Source organism: Silene latifolia, chromosome 3 (assembly GCF_048544455.1).
Source record: "Silene latifolia isolate original U9 population chromosome 3, ASM4854445v1, whole genome shotgun sequence".
Classification (NCBI taxonomy): domain Eukaryota; kingdom Viridiplantae; phylum Streptophyta; class Magnoliopsida; order Caryophyllales; family Caryophyllaceae; genus Silene; species Silene latifolia.
The window spans coordinates 114,574,492-114,593,864 of NC_133528.1; the positions used below are offsets into that span (position 1 = coordinate 114,574,492).

The 19,373-nt window shown below is 37.0% G+C and overlaps 1 protein-coding gene across 1 annotated transcript; it reads right to left on the minus strand.

Moving 5' to 3' along the window:
- Positions 1-4,285: 4,285 nt before the first annotated feature.
- Positions 4,286-6,658, minus strand: LOC141649526 (uncharacterized). The gene is made up of 7 exons (XM_074458214.1): positions 6,519-6,658; positions 6,280-6,397; positions 6,009-6,176; positions 5,160-5,362; positions 4,982-5,072; positions 4,848-4,901; positions 4,286-4,351 (listed from the first exon to the last, which is right to left on the minus strand). The coding sequence occupies exons 1-7, from the start codon at positions 6,656-6,658 to the stop codon at positions 4,286-4,288; spliced, it is 840 nt and encodes a 279-aa protein (XP_074314315.1).
- Between the last annotated feature and the right edge of the window lie 12,715 nt (positions 6,659-19,373).

Genomic DNA, 19,373 nt, shown 5'->3' on the forward strand with positions numbered 1-19,373 from the left:
GATTTGTTGGTGGGGTAAACTTTATGCTTGCATTGTGTCAAACAACTCAAGGGTGAATTTTGAGTTCATAGAATCTACTAAGCTAATGGTGGAATGACAGAAAATTCTTGTGTCCTCCGGGAGGACCGTCCTCCTTACCCCTAAAGGCAATCTATTAAATGGAATTATTATAAATTTATAATGGCTTAAGTTTAAGGAGTAAGGTCTTCCTGGAAGGATAGAAGAATTTTTCGGAATGGCATTCTTCTATTCATTTGTCACCTTTTCCATTTATAAGCTAGCTTGCTATTTCAAACTTGTATGCAACTAGGTGAAAAACATGTGATATAGCTTAACCTGTTTCTTATTTTTACTATGTTCAATTTTATTATTAAATCGTTATAATGGTTACATTTTGAGATTTCTGGGAAATGATATCAAATACGAGTAATAATCTTATAAAAGAACAATTATAATTGATGGATAAATAGGCATTATTATAATATTGCAAATCATTTGAAATATAAGAGTTAGAAACGATAATTGGATGAAAACTACTTTAATGGAAAAAACAATGTTCAATAATGTAGACGAGAACAACAATCTAATTTACTGTAAAACTGAAAAATAAAGTATAAGTAGAAATTAACACAATTGTTGGCCGTCTAACGTGTGGCTATGTGAGTTTTAAATTTGCGCCGTATGGCAACCCAAAATATAAGGGGGTGTTTGGTTCACCTAATATAGGTTTGAGGTATGGGTTTGGAATGAACCAAACGCATACCAGGTGTTTGTTTGGTAAAAATGAAGGTTTAATATATATACCTCAAACCCATAAGGTATGAGTTTCTCATACCAAGGGAGGGGATGAGTATGAGATTGATACCCATGGTATCAAATTAGAAATATTAAAAAGTGATAAAAATAATTGTAAAAATTCTTTTAATATATTTATTTGATTAAATTCTCTCTACATGATTTAATAGTATAAAAATTATTAAGAATATTGTATTGAAGATTTTTTTAGCTTTGATTTATTTATAACCCCATACCTCCTAAAATTGAACTAAACACAAGGTATGAGGTATCAAGTTCAAACCCGATACCACTCAGGTATGATTTCCGATTTCAAACTCATATCCACGCGTGAACCATACACCCCCTAACAGCATTTTCGCGGTGTTTTATGCTCTCATCGCACATATTACATTGTTATACAGAAATCTTAGATATTTTTTCAACATTAACTTCAAAGAAAAAACTCGAGTAATTGAGGTCGCCAAGTTCATGTCTGACCGTGGCTTGAATAGAAAAGTACACTTTACATTCACCTGATTATACCCATTTTATCAGTGGCCTGTTCATCCCATACTTCTATTCCGTCATAATAGGGAATGGCAATATGAGTAAATAATCTAGTGGTCCACACAAATACTATCCTACAACTAGTTGTATAATAGCTACGTACAATCGCGTCAAAGTTATTGAGCTCTCACACAAAGTTATTGAGTTATTTTACAAGTTATTGAGCTATTTTATGAAGTTATTGAGCTAAATAACCATTCTGTTAAACTCAACAACTTTGTATCATAACTCGATAATTTTGTTAATAGCTCGACAACTTTGTAACAAAGCTCCACACCATTGAATAAGTTGTATATACAACCGGTTGTATAATACATTAACTGAGTGATCCATGGGTAGTTAAAAGACGCAGCGTAACTAACATAACGGTCGAAGCCACGAGACCGTCCTTTCTAGCTTCGCTTACACGGATTACGAACATAGGTAATCTGAATTACAATTAGCATGACAAAATAAATACGAGCGGAGTATTACTCGTATTGTTTTCCTCGTTTTGTAGCTGCTCCGTATAAAAATTAATTTTTTTCGACAATAGTAAACTAACATAGATTAAGAAAAAAACTACATAAAATGTATTATGGTACAAACAAAGGGGGAATAGACCCCCAAAACTACTAGATACTTGAAAAACAGAAGAAACAATAAACGTAGTTGAAGATCAAATACGATATTTCTTAAAATAGGGCGGTGGTAATGAGCATCAAACACAAAAGACTGAATCTCCTTTCTCTTTGTCCCCATAACCGTAGTGATAGAACGAGTGTACCTGCAACGAGAAAGTGATCAAACACGAACAGGAACGGAAGAGCGTTTCTTCGAACAAGCAGTGGGCCAACCCATTCTAGCTTTCCCCTAGGAAGGACAACCTCCTCTCGAACTATGTGAATGCTCCCTATTTTCCGTAATTGCGGTGAATTTAAACTGGACTAAAGAGACCATGCTAACACAGAAAGAAGCTGAAGTGAGACGAGTCTTCTTATCAATCCGGAAGACAATTGTGGAAAAACTTAGTTAATAGGAGGGAGTAAAATACTTAGACAACAATTTCTGGTGAGGTGATAAAATACGATATTTCTTATTATTTGTGGTCATAATAACTTATGACTCCCACATTCTTTTTTTTACTCTCATTTATATCCACATATCATCACACCACTAAATTTCACCCAAAAATAATTGTGGAAGAACTTAGTTAATAGGAGGGAGTAAAATACGAAGACAACAATTTCTGGTGAGGTGATGAAATTACGTTGTTTATTGCGTATTTTATCCGCATCGTCACATATAATTCATGGATTTTGGGTCGGAATTTTTTAAAACCTAGAAAATGGGACAAACTATGTATAAGAAATTGCGTAATAATATCTACATAGTATTTGATAATTACGAGTATTTTTTACATTTAAAAATACGCCAAATCATATTAACTTCGTCACAAGAGACTCACAACTAAAAAGAATATATCAAATTCTGCACATAAACCTCTGGATCATGGACCGTAATTCTGTAGCATACTAGCATCTAGAAAATTGAACACATTATACATAATAAACTACTCTGCATATGATAATTTCGAGATATTTACGGTTCCTAACATATGTAAATCAATATTAGTGTTGATCGGCAGATCAAGTGTTTGCTAACCCGTTGGTCCGTCTCACTAAGCCAGCTATTTAAGCGGGCTTGGTCATAAAAAAATATTAAAATAACGGATAATGAACAACAAAAATAATTATAACAACATTGGATATATTAAATATTATAGTATTTACCCATGTGAAAAGTAAAAGTAGTAATATATTAGACATTTATTCATAATTTCAAGATATATCATAAAAAAATTATATTATACTCCGTAAATTGTAAATATATGAGTTAGGTAAGGTAAATCTGACGTAATTTTACATCATAAAAAATTAAATTTAAATAGTAAGTAGGGGCAGCTTGGGAAAGTCGGGTACCAAAACTAGTGTTATTAATTAGCGATAACTCGGTGTTGTAATGTTTCCCTTTCAAATTATTTTGGCATATGATGACATCCTAACACGAAAATGAAATTGATCAAGTAGAACAGTTTTTTCATATTTTATGTTGTTGACTTGGAAACAAAAAGTGCATTAATTAGGCAAACAAGGAATGATATAAGGGCAAAGTAATGCAACAGCCAACAAGTAAGCCAATACTTTGACACAGAAGTGGTCAAACATTTGGTTGATCCGGCCCGCATGACCCGTAGAAAACTAGGGCCAAGTCTGAGTAGAGCAAATCCCACCATCCCCGCCCTAGACCCTACCTCTGGCCGGATCTATGTCCACCTCCACCTGACCCGGACCATGTTGACCCGCCATCTAACAGGGCCGGTTACAGATCTCCCTAGCCTAGCCAAGCCTGCCCCTGGGTCAGCCGGACAAAACCGTCGGCGCGTTTGATCAGGCGTACTCCAACACAAGAAAGTATAGGCAAAGTTTCGGTAATTTTGATTCATCAAAAACTGCTTGCTACTCCAAAATGCAATTAATGTGACGTCCCTTTTAAAGAGTTACAAATTACAAGCAGGGTAAAGTTTTGAGGTTCCAGTTTAGAAAATCAGATGAAGCCAAAAAAGTAGATAAACCCTGAACTAAAAGTTTACAAAGCCAGTGCTTTGTTTTATCACAAAATCTCATTATAGACGCAACTATCCGTCTATAACTAAAAACGGGTCAAATAACATACCACATTACGCATAAGACAAACAACAACTTGTATGGTAGGGCCCAAAAATATCACCATTTTAAGGGTATTTGACCCGTCTCTTGCTATAGACGGATATATCCGTCTATAGCAAGACTTGCTATTGTTTTATATCAGAGAGATGGTGCATGAAAATTTTGAGGTTCATGCTCATGATTAGGCTTTATTTACTTGGTACTAGAATGTAGCTAATTAAGAGTCCACTTGACTAATCAGACAAAAACATTTCCTTTGTTGCAGCGTCATGTCCATAGAAGAAGAAGATCATAAGTTCCTGCCAAAATAAAATTCAACTATGAATAAATTGGATGTACTCTATATCAACTTATCAGCCGCATGCTCATTATTACTTATTAGTACTTCCTAGCTCCTGTGACTCAACACATTCTTTAAACTTTTATTTATTTGTGAGGAGTATTACAATTATCATAAAACGTAAAGAATTCGTTGATTGGGAGGTTGTAATAATTATAAAATTGATGTTTGTATAAAAAAAATATTAGTAAAGGTAAGCTAGGAAATTATTTGTTGAATGATTTATAGTTAGAACATACTTCACAACAGATTAAATGGGTGTTGAAGGGCTTCCTCAATTGTCATCCGCTTAGAAGGAACTACCTGGAACAATTGCTTGAATATTAGAAAAACAAATATGGTTCATTAGCACATGTTTTACGACAATTGCATATAAAAAAACAACTTAAACTTGCATTTAAAAGAAATATTGCATTGCAAAAGACATGTATGTAAGTAACTAAGATCAAGCAAACCTCAAGCATTGACCTCCCATTAGCATCATCATAGGTTGATGGTACATCAAACACCTAAATTAGACAACTGATCAATTAATAGTCTGCCGCATATATAACAGTCAGATCAAAGTTTATCAAATTAATATGTAAACCTGCATAGGATGCACAACACTCGTATCTTGAGGATATCTTAGAAACGATGATACTCCTGGCCACATTGTCTCTGTAGGAGTCCCCAATTTTCTACGTAATACAATACAAATTAAAAGTTAGAAAAAAGATTGATAAATTAGATAGAGCTAGCTGTGGCAAAAAACATGGTAGCATTACCTAAAAATTGATTCCAATACAGCGTTATTTAGGCTCTTGCTATGATCACAACTCTGATCAATTTGAATTTGCCGAAAGTCAAAAGGTGTCCCTCTAGTCACCAATTCAGAAAAAATGCAACCAACTGACCACATATCAGCAGCTTTTCCATAGTTTTCGGCTCCCAAAAGCACCTCAAGGGCGCTATATCTTACACCACCAGCCTACACATTCACAATTTCTTAGGACAAATAATCCCAACTTCAAGAAACACCCCAAAATTTCAACCACAATTCTTTACAACTTTACCCACTGTCACAAACTCTTGTTACAAGATTAACATATATACTAATCAACAATTATACTACCGAGTACTATGTATAAATAGATCATCTCATATTAAAATTTGGTTGCCACCATCTCATACATAAATTAATAAGGAGCGCATGCATGTTTACTAAATTAAACTCGTGAAAAGTTTGTAGTCTAATTCTAACACGCTTATCGAGGGAGGGTCTATACAATTTAACACGCATTTCGAGAAAAGCTTTTCATTGCTCTTATATGTCCAACCAACAAACAATGGAGCTAGAACCCATTTACAAGGGGAGTGTAATATTCAGTTAATCTCCATCTGAGCGAGATTACTATTAAAAAAATACAAGTAAAACCCTTTAGGAAAGAACATTTTTACCAATCAAAGTAGAGTTACATATTTACGGTCATTGTTTAGACGTTTCAATTTACATGTCTCGTACACGTACTATCTTGTTAAAAAAAAAATTCCAGTAATGTGTTCAATTTACATATTTATCTTTTCAATTATTTTGATTAATTTTTGTATTGAGTTAATAAGAATGAACGACTTACATCAGGAGTGAGCAAATTACTATTATAAAGCGAACGGGCAAAACCGAAATCTGCAATCTTTATGTTATCATCAACGTCGATAAGAATGTTATTAGGATTTAGGTCTCTATGAATGATATCCATAGCTTGTAGTTGTCCAATTCCGTCCAACATTTGTTTCATCCATTCCTACAAAAAAATAATACGAGTAATTACTATGTACGGAGTATTAAACTTGTATAATCATGTAAACTTGTAGTTAATAATTAATAAATTAATACAATTATACTACCTTAATAGTGTCGTTAGAAATTGGTCCTTGTTGCGATATAACTTCTTTTAAGTCGTATTTCATGAGCTTGGTTATCACACAGATATGACGACTGTCATATAAAAGCGATTTCTCGGACCTATCATAATAAAGAAAACGCATCAAACAACAACAATAATTTATAAATACCATCTTAAATAATATTATCATAAAACAAACCATAAGTAGAATTATTTTTGTTTTGGAAATATTGTACGTACCTTAGAATTCTATTATGTTGAATATCAGTTAGGAGATTCAATTCTCGGAGGATATTGGGAGTAAGATCACCATTTTTCACATATATGACTTTAAGTGCGTAAAAATCATTTGTAGCTTCATCTTTTACTTTGTATACCATCCCAAAATGTCCTCCCTCGATGCGAGTCACCACAATGTAGGAATTTATGTTATCCTTTGCGATTTAACAAAAAATATTATGTTACTATAGATTCTACCACGATAATTAACGTTATGTTTAGGTAAACAATTTAAAAAAATATCCAACTTTTTACTCAACAGAAAAGCCGCGTATACAAATCATATTAATCAAATACAAGTATGAAGCGAGTTGAGTAAAGTAAAGTTTACCCCAGGGTTGAACTCGAGCTCAGCATCAATTTTAAGTGGATGTGGAAACTCCATAGCTAGCTGCGCAAGGTTGAATGAACAAGTGAAGTATGGAGTGAAATTTTGTAACAAAGTGGTGTAATGGTGGTAAAACAAGTGAGTCGGTTATGAAAGAATCTATTTGTAGTACAATTGGGAGGTGTGAGGTGTACTTTTTTTGTTATGATTGCAGAGTGAGTTTTGGTGGCCGGGTAGTTTCTCCACTCATACTCAAATACACCACAATTTTATAGACTTACTAATGCCAAAGTTGTAACGAAAATAACTTTAATTTTATATTATGAAAAAGTTTAAATGTTCTTTTTGCATTTTTAAAGATGAATCAAATAAGATCCTACAAGACTACACTATCTCTTATATATTACAAGGAATATTGAAGATTCTCTTCGTTCATGAATTATGTCAAATAGTGAAATATTTTACACTCTCAGCCCCGGTCAATACTTAGGGTTTTTTTTTTGACAACAATAAACCGATGATATTAAGAAAGAAAACACGTACAAATACATGAAGGTCCAGTACCAATATGTGTGCGAAATCCAATTCATGAAATTCGCCACCTTTTTGTCATTTACCCTTTCCGGTCTGTCAGTTTAGCTACATGGTAATACCGTTAATACTTAGGGATTAGTTAATAGTTACTCGCTCTGTCCTGATATTTGTGTAGTTTGCCTTTGGTTTTGGCACAAGACCAAGGAAAGAGGGGGAGACAATTATTAGACGACAAGTAGATCAAATTGAGTGTGGAGGATTCAAATGCTCATCAAAGACGGCATTCCTAAAATAAATAGGCAAACAAATGACTGACACACCCTAAAATGAAATAGCCAGTGATACGTGCATATTCTATACACTTTATTTGCAGTTTTGGCACGTATTTCCATGCGTATTTGTTAGCTTTAAGCTACTATTTCTCCCGAAACGCTTTACTTTGCGATTTCTATGATTTATTGTAGGAATGAGTGGAAGTGAGCTAAATCAAGCCTAAATCGTCCTCCGGAGGCAACTTCAGGGAAGCTTGGAAGAAAGGAGTTCGTACTCACTCACCTTGGGATGTGTGCATTGGAGTGAAGTGGCTGTTTTGAAGAGAGGAGGAAGTCACTGCACAGGTCAGTTGGTCGATCGCCCAACCTCTTCAGTCGATCGACCGTGGACGTTCAGCAGGAGAGTCTGCACTGTACTGGCTGGTCGATCGACCGTGCCACCTGGTCGATCGACCAGTCTGCGAGGCTGATGTTTATTCTACGTGTTAGGCTTTTGAAAGCCCAATTTGTAATTAACTTTTGGAAGGACGTTTATCAGTAGTTACGCAGCAATAATTAGGTTATGCTTTTCATTATTCAAGAACTGAAGTTTAGATCTAGTTTTGGGGAGACGACGGATTCCAATTTCAATTACTTTGTTCATCAATTAATTAGTAAGCTTTAATGCAATTTCCTTTTTATTTTATTTCTTGTTAATTCAATTCTTGTTGTTACTAATTTATATTCAGCAATTCAGTTTTAATCTTTTGTTTCAAATTCAATTTCAATTATGTCAATCTCATTCTTTGCCTTAAATTTTGCAATTGTTATAGTTTTAATCATGCATAGCTAATTTTATTGATTGGGAACGAGGTGAGCCATGACACAAATTAGGGTTGTTTTGTTAGTATGAATTCTTCCATATCGATCTTATTACTTCTTGTTAAACCCGACTTGCTAGATTGAAAGATTAGTAGGTTAGGTTTTCATTGGGTTTGGAATTTCCTTTGAGCGAAAGCTTCGAGAAAGTTTTAGGAACTAGAAGACCGTAAGGTTATTGAGCATTGATCGAAAGACTTGCTTATGTTCCCCGAGACCGTATTATAAGACCTCTATTATCTTCTTGACCTGACCTTAGCCATGGTGAACCGAAGTTCCTGATCTCCCTTTTATCTTATTTGCGAATTCTCTTATTTTATCAATTAGTATTTAGAATCAAACAATTTCAAAATCCCCCACTTAATTGTTACTTTTATAGACTGAAAATAGCAAATAGAATTGATCTTGTCTCTCTGTGGTTCGACCCTTACTATCACTAGCTATAGTTTTAGTTCGGATTTATAAATTTAATTTTGATACAAAACGACGGTATCAAATTTTGGCGCCGTTGCCGGGGAGACGGTGTAATTCTGTTTGCTTTATTTTTAGTTTATTTTTCTTGTCTCAAGGAACTTTGGTTCCTTGAGGCCGTTGCTTACTCTTGCTTCTAGTTTTGCTTTTGCATAGTTAGAAGACAGGTTTTTGAGAGGAAGGCTTGAGTACTCTCAGTTTTGCGAACATGACTACAATATATGACAATCTTCAGCCACAAGAGCAGCATGTTCCAAAGGGACACGTATTACCTACCCCTACTACTGGTCACTTCGAATTTCGTTCCTCTTACATTGATTTAGTGGAGCGAAATCAGTTTGCTGGTCTACCGGACGAGGATCCTTTGAAGCACATGGATATTTTCATAGACTACTGCTGTTCCATACCTGTACCGGCTGGGGTGACCCAGGATGAACTAAAGGGGATAATGTTCTTATACTCCTTGAAGGATTCGGCGCGAGACTGGTACCGTTGCCTTGATAGGGTAGCTGATGCGTGTCATTTATATGATGTTTTATACCCTATTTTACACGCATTTCAGAGCTCAAATATGTAGTTTATGCTACTATTTCCCTATTTCCGTCTACTTTCGTGTTTTTGTATAATATTGCAGAAATGTGAAGAATCCAGCGGATATCGAGCCGAATCCGTCCCTAAGTACTAAGCATTGCATTTGACATGGAGTAAAGACTCGGGAAGCGAACTTGGTGCGCGTTTCGAGGCCTGGAAGACAAATTTACGAGAGCTTTAGAAGCGAATTACCAGCTACAACAGTCTATAGACTAACCTACATGGTCTATAGACTGTCAGAATGCTTCTCGACATTGCAGCCTTATTCAGATGGCCATATCTCAAGTTCTAGACCTGATAATCAAGTGATTCTAATTGGAGGTGAAATATTATCCTCTTAGCTTTCCAACGCCGCATAGAACGCCTGATTTGACCAAGTAACGAAGAAATGGCAGCTGTTTTAAGATCGGTGCGCGCTGCAGGAATTATCAGAAGCTACTGTACATCGCTTGTGGTCGATCGACTGACCTCAGTGGTCGATCGACCACTCCACGAGCTGATACGCAAGTTAAAAGATCGAGAATAAGAAAGCCCAATGTATTCTTAGGTTTAGAAATAAGAACTACGTTGTATTCCTATATAACGCAGCTTTAGTTTTCAGAATAATGATGAAGTTTTTATCATTAAGTTCTTATCATTAGTTTAGGGAAATAATTAGGGTTTGGTTTTCGAGTTTAATCGTTCAATACAATTCCTTTCGTTCGTGCTTTTGATCTTCTTCCTGCAATTCTTCTACTGGTATTCTTTTGTTCCATAATTTCAGTTTTATTGTTTTATTTCGTTCGTAGCTAGAATTGCTAGAATAGTTTCCCATAAGCCAAATTATTGTTTTATGCTAGTCTTTTATTCAGTTAATTTAAGCATGAATTCAGTAGTTTATTTCGTTAATTTTATTGTTGTTCTTATCATGAATATGAGTATCTAAATCACAATTGCTAGGATGTAGGGGAGCTATAGCGTAGATGGCATATATTATAGGCGATTTCGATTCACGGTGTGGTCGATCGACCGGTACCCATGGTCGATCGACTGGTTACGCGTCTGGTTTTTCTTTGTTTGTTTCGTTAAGTGCTTTATCTTTCAATGAGACCGAAAGGAGACTTGATAGATACTTAAACTTGACCATCCCATAGATCGAGAGATAGGAATGGACAATAATTAACGAATTAAAACGACTAAATTTGCTAAGATCGAGAGATAACGTGATTTAGTTTGCATTAGGAATCATTAATCAAGAACGAGAGTTAGTATTAATGAGACTTAGGGAATAGTAGCATAGGCCGAGAGGTAGCTACTATTTAACATGGACCGAGAGGACTTGCTTTCCCCATCCTTCGCGACCATATTTCGAAGTTACCTAGGATTATGTGCCATCGCAGCTATAGTGAACCGACCGTCTTAGCATTTCTTTTATCACTGTTACATCTTCTGCAACTTTTATTTATTTATTTAATTTATGTTATTAGTTTTAGAATTAATTCACATCAAAGCCCCCTCACTGTCACCTGGTAGACTGAAATATAAAGCAACTATTATCTCCCTACCTCCCTGCGGATCGACCCTTACTACCACTTGCTAGTTGTAGTTTGGTTTTATAAATATTTTTTTTTGTACTCACTTCGACAGGTATCAAATTTTGGCGCCGTTGCCGGAGAGGCAGCGCTAGTTTTAGTTGTTTTTTATTTTAGTCTGTGTTTCGCCTCAAGGGAAGACTGAGTACCTTGAGGCAGTTCTTACCATTTCCTCTAGTGTTGTTTTGTTAGGTCCTACAGGTCCTATCTACAGTACTTCAGAAGGGTGCACCCATGTTCCATTCTCAGGAGCAACATGTGCCATTTTGTGGAAGATGCGGCGGTGCGGGACACACATCTGAGGCATGCAGGCACCCTAAGGAGAAGATGTTTGCTTTTCATCAACTTCAGCTAGATAATTCGTATAATTACGCTCCTACTTCACCGCATCAACCATATGTGCCTCCTTATGAAGCCCCACCACCATCCACTCCGTCACAGCAAGAGTCAAATAATGAAGTTGCAGAGTTGATAAGTCTAGTGCAGCTGCTTATGGTAGAGGTACAGAAAAGTAATGCGGCAAATGAGGTCTTAATCATGGAGCTGAAATCTCAAATTGCTACATTAGACAAGAATGCAGCTGAGATACCGAGTCAATTTCACTCTCTGAATCAACGTATTGAGACTGTACATGCAATGACGCTGAGGAGCAGGCCTGCTCTCGATGGACCCGAAAAAGCTGCTGAAAAAGGGAAGAAGAAAAAGGGCGAGAAAAAGACGATCAGCAGTAATCACGGTCGATCGACCACATCACCCAGTCGATCGACCAGTCCGCGAAATGACATAGCTTCGGGTACCGTTGAAACCAGTCGATCGACTGTCCAACATGGTCGATCGACTGAGGAAGCAGCTAATGACGAACCATTCCATCCTCCAATGCCAGACAACTTGAGGGACTACTTGTTTCGGGGTACTACAGCTCCGAAACCATCGAGGCAAGATCCAGATGTTGATGGGTCCGTTCCGATTCCAAAGTATGACCCTACGACGGTCAATGGTTCATTCCTGAGACGGACTGAAGAAGGTTCGAGCTATAACAAGGATAAAGTAGTGGATTTTCAGCCTAAGTCCACCGATGCCGGTATGAGAGACCTAGAGGAGAGGGCTAAGTTACTTTTGCAAGCCCCATATCCAGAGAGGCTGGTACCAACGAAAGATGAGGTATACTTTGAAAAATTTAAAAATGTCATTCATGGTCTTAATGTGCAAGTACCTTTTCTTGAGTTGGTAAATCAAGTTCCCGCTTACATGAAATTCATGAAACAGCTTTTAAATAAGATGCGGAAACTTGATAGGGTCGAGTCTGTTAATTTAACCGAAGAATCTAGCTCTTATTTGACTCACACTGCTCCACACAAGTTAGCTGACCCGGGTAGCTTTTCCGTTCCTTGCAATATTGGTACCTTCTCAATTGAGAAGGCATTATGTGACCTAGAAGCCAGCATTAGCGTTATGCCTTTGAGTCTAGCTAGAAAATTGAAATTGACTAGGTTTGCAGTTACTAGCATGACGGTACAGATGGCTGATCGTTCTGCGGTCCAGCCTATAGGAGTCTTAGAAGACATTCCTGTGCAAATAGGAAAGTTTTTCTTCCCTGTTGACTTCGTTGTACTGGATATACCCGAGGATGCTCATATTCCTATCATTTTGGGTAGACCATTTCTACACACTCTTTGGTGCGATTATTGATGTTGGTTGGGGACACTAACCTTTAAGGTGGGGGAAGCGATCCATTAGTTTTGCCCAGACTTATAGGAAGAAAGATGCTATGTGTCCTGTGACTTGTAATGCGATTTCTACTCGTAAGTCTTATGTTGTAATTACTGACACTCCTCCTTCATTACCTGTGCCTATTCCTGTTATGACACCTCCGCCCCAGAATGGGAGCAAATTGGAGGAAGATTCTTCTGTTTTGGCTGTTGCAAGAACCGGTTTGGGGAAGAAAGAACCGCTGATCGCTCCAGCTGTGAAGGAGCCCATTGTTCAGAGAGGCGGTTTGGGATGTCTGAGCTATGCAACTGACGAGGAGTCCAAGAAGAAGGAGCCAGTCAAAATTTCGGAGTCGGATCTTGAGTGTGAGGAGCTAGAAGATGATGGCCATGCTTGGGAAGATGCTAGAGATGATCCATTGAGTATCCCAGTCGGAGTAGAGTGGAGTCCAGCTTCGGAGTTGAGCACTGCGGAAGCTACTTCATGTAGACAGAAGCCTTGGTCGGAGATTTTCCGCAGTTTCCGTTGATCTATGCGTTTCTTAGACCCTTTTAAAGACTATTTTATTGCTCTTAGACTATTTATCGTTTTTCGTGTGCGCGAGACTTCGCTTTAATAAGTTTGTTTAGGATTTTAAGACCTTTAGACTGTTACTTTGGGTTTTGCGCAATTTTGGGCGCATTATTATGTGTATTTGCAGGTTTATAGACCTTGTTAGCTCAATTTATTGAGCTAATTCGAAGAAATCAGGAAGTTACAAAGCGACTATTTGATCGATCGACCATCATCTTGGTCGATCGATCGAGCGCTCGATTCAGGAGCTTGTTCCCGTCATCTTGGTCGATCGACTGGGTAAGGTGGTCGATCGACCGCTGTCCGCTGCTGTACCTGTTTTCGATCATTCCCCTGCTGTGTTTGGTCGATTTGCGGAGTTGAGGGAGTCTTTTCTCCACTTTATTCTCCGACTCGTTCCTGTTTTCTTCCGCTCCTTTATTTTGCACATACTTTTGCGGTTCATAAAATTGCTTTCTCCAAATTATGCGCGGTACTTTTGTTTGTCTTTTCAGGTACTTGTTGGTAGCACTGCTGGCTACTGAAACCTCCTAGCTCACGCTGGTTTGGGGAGGTTTCCTTTTTGCTGCGCTTAAAGTCTTGTGAGTTTCCGAGTCCTCCTTTTATGTCAATTTTAGTTATAATTCCGCAAATTCCCGTTTCCCTTTTATTTCTTATATGATTTTGCACAATGGGGACATTGTGTGATTTGGTTTGGGGAAGGGTTTTGCATTGCATTCACATGTTTTATTACATTTCTGTTGCACGTTTATTGCATTTCAGTTTGCATTGTTTATTTCATTTCCTATATATATACAAAATTTCAAAAAATTGAAAAATTTCAAAAAATTCAAAAAATGCACGTTTATTTTAGCATATAGGTCGAGTCGGAACGGTAGTATTTCAATGATGACATTGCATTTTCATCTGTTGATGCCTAAGTCTTGCTTAATTGACATGTTATTAGCAGAATCATATATGCATAGTCTACGAGTTTTCGTTAATTTACTCGCTGAAACTTTAAACTTGACTTAGAATTTTGGCAAACTACATCATATTCTGAGGTTTAGAGCTTATAACTGGTGACATTTATGACCGGTTTATTTAGGATGTGAGTAGTTACTCCTTATAAGACATGTTACATCAATATGCATAAATATGAACTTAATCTACTTAATACCTGTATGCATTCGGTTTGTGGTTTGTTGACACATGTGGTAGAGGTTCCCCTTTATTCATTTTACCCATGAGCCCCTCAAAGCCAAATTGCCTTTTTGTCCCATAAACTACATCCTATATTCAGCCTGCCTTTGTCAAGCTAGTAGTATTAGTTTTTGAGAATGTGTTTATTGCGGTTTGGTTATTATGCTCTTATTGAGATGATGTTGGATGAAAGAATGAAGGAGGAAGAAGAATTGAGAAAGTTGAAAAGAAAAAAAAAATATAGAAAAGAAAAGAAGAAGAAAAAACAGAATACGAAAAAGAAAAAAAAAAGAGAAACAAGTTCGATACATGGTCGATCGACTGGACTCATTGGTCGATCGACTGAAGCCCGAGAAAAGAAAATAAATCACATGGTTGGAGTTTTGATTAGTTGGTGATTTTATTCACATGCTTTATTATCATCATTTGGGGAATTACAATTATATCAGAGTTTGTGAGATTTGTGCTACATTTGCACCGTTTCATCGATTTAATTTTGAGTAAGGAAGTTGATGTTGTCATATGGTTTTATTTGGGTACTAGCTTGGCCGCCTATACCTCCACATTCTCATAATTGTTTTGCCCTTCTTACCCATTACCTCACATATCCATATTTACCTCGGCATGTGTCATGGTCACTGGTTTGGTTGGAATGCATATGTACGGTTGTAGAGATTATTTTCATATTAGATTGCAAGCATGTTCTTATAGGTCGTAGTTAGGTGAGTGTCGTTACAAAATTACTTCTTTCTATCTTTACATATATTCACCTGTGCTTATTTGAGTGATTTGAGCGACCCGTGAGAGTCCAATTTGATAAGTCTCTATAGTTGACGGTTTAGCAGTTTTTAACGACTTCATAACTCGTTTGCATGATTCATATTACTAATTGATTGTTGATTTGTAGCATTAAATTGGTTTAGGCTTTACTTGTTGCATTTCGCTCTGAGATTGAACTCGTTCCATTAAGTTTTAAGATCGAGTCTAGTTCTTGCTTGGGGACAAGCAAGGGTTTGGTTTGGGGAAGTTTGATGCGTGTCATTTATATAATAATTTACACCCTATTTTACACGCATTTCAGAGCTCAAATATGTAGTTTATGCTACTATTTCCCTATTTCCGTCTACTTTCGTGTTTTTGTTTAATATTGCAGAAATGTGAAGAATCCAGCGGAAATCGAGCCGAATCCGTCCCTAAGTACTAAGCATTGCATTTGACATGGAGTAAAGACTCGGGAAGCGAACTTGGTGTGCGTTTCGAGGCCTGGAAGACAAATTTATGAGAGCTTTAGAAGCGAATTACCAGCTACAACAGTCTATAGACTGACCTACATGGTCTATAGACTGTCAGAATGCTTCTCGAGATTGCAGCCTTATTCAGATGGCCATATCTCTCTTTCTAGACCTGATAATCAAGTGATTCCAATTGGAGGTGAAATATTATCCTCTTAGCTTTCCAACGCCGCATAGAACGCCTGATTTGACCAAGTAACGAAGAAATGGCAGCTGTTTAAAGATCGGTGCGCGCTGCAGGAATTATCAGAAGCTACTGTACAACGCTTGTGATCGATCGACTGACCTCAGTGGTCGATCGACCACTCCACGAGCTGATACGCAAGTTAAAAGATCGAGAATAATAAAGCCCAATGTATTCTTAGGTTTAGAAATAAGAACTACGTTGTATTCCTATATAACGCAGCTTTAGTTTTAAGAATAATGATGAAGTTTTTATCATTAAGTTCTTATCATTAGTTTAGGGAAATAATTAGGGTTTGGTTTTCGAGTTTAATCGTTCAATACAATTCCTTTCGTTCGTGCTTTTGATCTTCTTCCTGCAATTCTTCTACCGGTATTCTTTTGTTCCATAATTTCAGTTTTATTGTTTTATTTCGTTCGTAGCTAGAATTGCTAGAATAGTTTCCCATAAGCCAAATTATTGTTTTATGCTAGTCTTTTATTCAGTTAATTTAAGCATGAATTCAGTAGTTTATTTCGTCAATTTTATTGTTCTTATCATGACTATGAATAGCTAAATCACCATTGCTAGGATGTAGGGGAGCTATAGCGTAGATGGCATATATTATAGGCGATTTCGATTCACGGTGTGGTCGATCGACCGGTACCCATGGTCGATCGACTGGTTACGCGTCTGGTTTTGCTTTGTTTATTTCGTTAAGTGCTTTATCTTTCAATGAGACCGAAAGGAGACTTGATAGATGCTTAAACTTGACCATCCCATAGATCGAGAGATAGGAATGGACAATAATTAACGAATTAAAACGACTAAATTTGCTAAGATCGAGAGATAACGTGATTTAGTTTGCATTAGGAATCATTAATCAAGAACGAGAGTTAGTATTAATGAGACTTAGGGAATAGTAGCATAGGCCGAGAGGTAGCTACTATTTAACATGGACCGAGAGGACTTGCTTTTCCCATCCTTCGCGACCATATTTCGAAGTTACCTAGGATTATGTGCCATCGCAGCTATAGTGAACCGACCGTCTTAGCATTTCTTTTATCATTGTTACATCTTCTACAACTTTTATTTATTTATTTAATTTATGTTATTAGTTTTAGAATTAATTCACATCAAAACCCCCTCACTGTCACCTGATAGACTGAAATATAAAGCAACTATTATCTCCCTACCTCCCTGCGGATCGACCCTTACTACCACTTGCTAGTTGTAGTTTGGTTTTATAAATATTATTTTTGGTACTCACTTCGACAGGTATCAAGTGGTCGATCGACCGGTACCCATGGTCGATCGACTGGTTACGCGTCTGGTTTTGCTTTGTTTGTTTCGTTAAGTGCTTTATCTTTTAATGAGACCGAAAGGAGACTTGATAGATGCTTAAAATTGACCATCCCATAGATCGGGAGATAGGAATGGACAATAATTAACGAATTAAAACGACTAAATTTGCTAAGATTGAGAGATAACGTGATTTAGTTTGCATTAGGAATCATTAATCAAGAATGAGAGTTAGTATTAATGAGACTTAGGGAATAGCAGCATAGGCCGAGAGGTAGCTACTATTTAACATGGATCGAGAGAACTTGCTTTCCCCATCCTTCGCGACCATATTTCGAAGTTACCTAGGATTATGTGCCATCGCAGCTATAGTGAACCGACCGTCTTAGCATTTCTTTTATCACTGTTACATCTTCTGCAACTTTTATTTATTTATTTAATTTATGTTATTAGTTTTAGAATTAATTCACATCAAAACCCCCTCACTGTCACCTGATAGACTGAAATATAAAGCAACTATTATCTCCCTACCTCCCTGCGGATCTACCCTTACTACCACTTGCTAGTTGTAGTTTGGTTTTATAAATATTATTTTTGGTACTCACTTCGAAAGGTATCAAGTGGTCGATCGACCGGTACCCATGGTCGATCGACTGGTTACGCGTCTGGTTTTGCTTTGTTTGTTTCGTTAAGTGCTTTATCTTTCAATGAGACCGAAAGGAGACTTGATAGATGCTTAAACTTGACCATCCCATAGATCGAGAGATAGGAATGGACAATAATTAACGAATTAATACGACTAAATTTGCTAAGATCGAGAGATAACGTGATTTAGTTTGCATTAGGAATCATTAATCAAGAACGAGAGTTAGTATTAATGAGACTTAGGGAATAGTAGCATAGGCCGAGAGGTAGCTACTATTTAACATGGATCGAGAGGACTTGCTTTCCCCATCCTTCGCGACCATATTTCGAAGTTACCTAGGATTATGTGCCATCACAGCTATAGTGAACCGACCGTCTTAGCATTTCTTTTATCACTGTTACATCTTCTGCAACTTTTATTTATTTATTTAATTTATGTTATTAGTTTTAGAATTAATTCACATCAAAACCCCCTCACTGTCACCTGATAGACTGAAATATAAAGCAACTATTATCTCCCTACCTCCCTGCGGATTGACCCTTACTACCACTTGCTAGTTGTAGTTTGGTTTTATAAATATTATTTTTGGTACTCACTTCGACAGGTATCAAGTGGTCGATCGACCGGTACCCATGGTCGATCGACTGGTTACGCGTCTGGTTTTGCTTTGTTTGTTTCATTAAGTGCTTTATCTTTCAATGAGACCGAAAGGAGACTTGATAGATGCTTAAACTTGACCATCCCATAGATCGAGAGATAGGAATGGACAATAATTAACGAATTAAAACGACTAAATTTGCTAAGATCGAGAGATAACGTGATTTAGTTTGCATTAGGAATCATTAATCAAGAACGAGAGTTAGCATTAATGAGACTTAGGGAATAGTAGCATAGGCCGAGAGGTAGCTACTATTTAACATGGACCGAGAGGACTTGCTTTCCCCATCCTTCGCGACCATATTTCGAAGTTACCTAGGATTATGTGCCATCGCAGCTATAGTGAACCGACCGTCTTAGCATTTCTTTTATCACTGTTACATCTTCTGCAACTTTTATTTATTTATTTAATTTATGTTATTAGTTTTATAATTAATTCACATCAAAACCCCCTCACTGTCACCTGATAGACTGAAATATAAAGCAACTATTATCTCCCTACCTCCCTGCGGATCGACCCTTACTACCACTTGCTAGTTGTAGTTTGGTTTTATAAATATTATTTTTGGTACTCACTTCGACAGGTATCAGTAGCAACTGGAGTCACAGATTGGACATCTCTAGCATTAGCTTTCTACAAAAAGTACTTCCCACTTGCAAAGACTG

What these genes read in the sequence shown, in the direction of transcription:
- LOC141649526 (XM_074458214.1), bottom strand. Translation starts at nt 6,658, where the DNA reads ATGGTATACAAAGTAAAAGATGAAGCTACAAATGATTTTTACGCACTT. An exon ending in CAACATAATAGAATTCTAAG is followed by an intron (nt 6,398 to 6,518) that starts GTACGTACAATA and finishes TTATTATGATAG; the next exon opens with GTCCGAGAAATCGCTTTTAT. An exon ending in TTTCTAACGACACTATTAAG is followed by an intron (nt 6,177 to 6,279) that starts GTAGTATAATTG and finishes ATTTTTTTGTAG; the next exon opens with GAATGGATGAAACAAATGTT.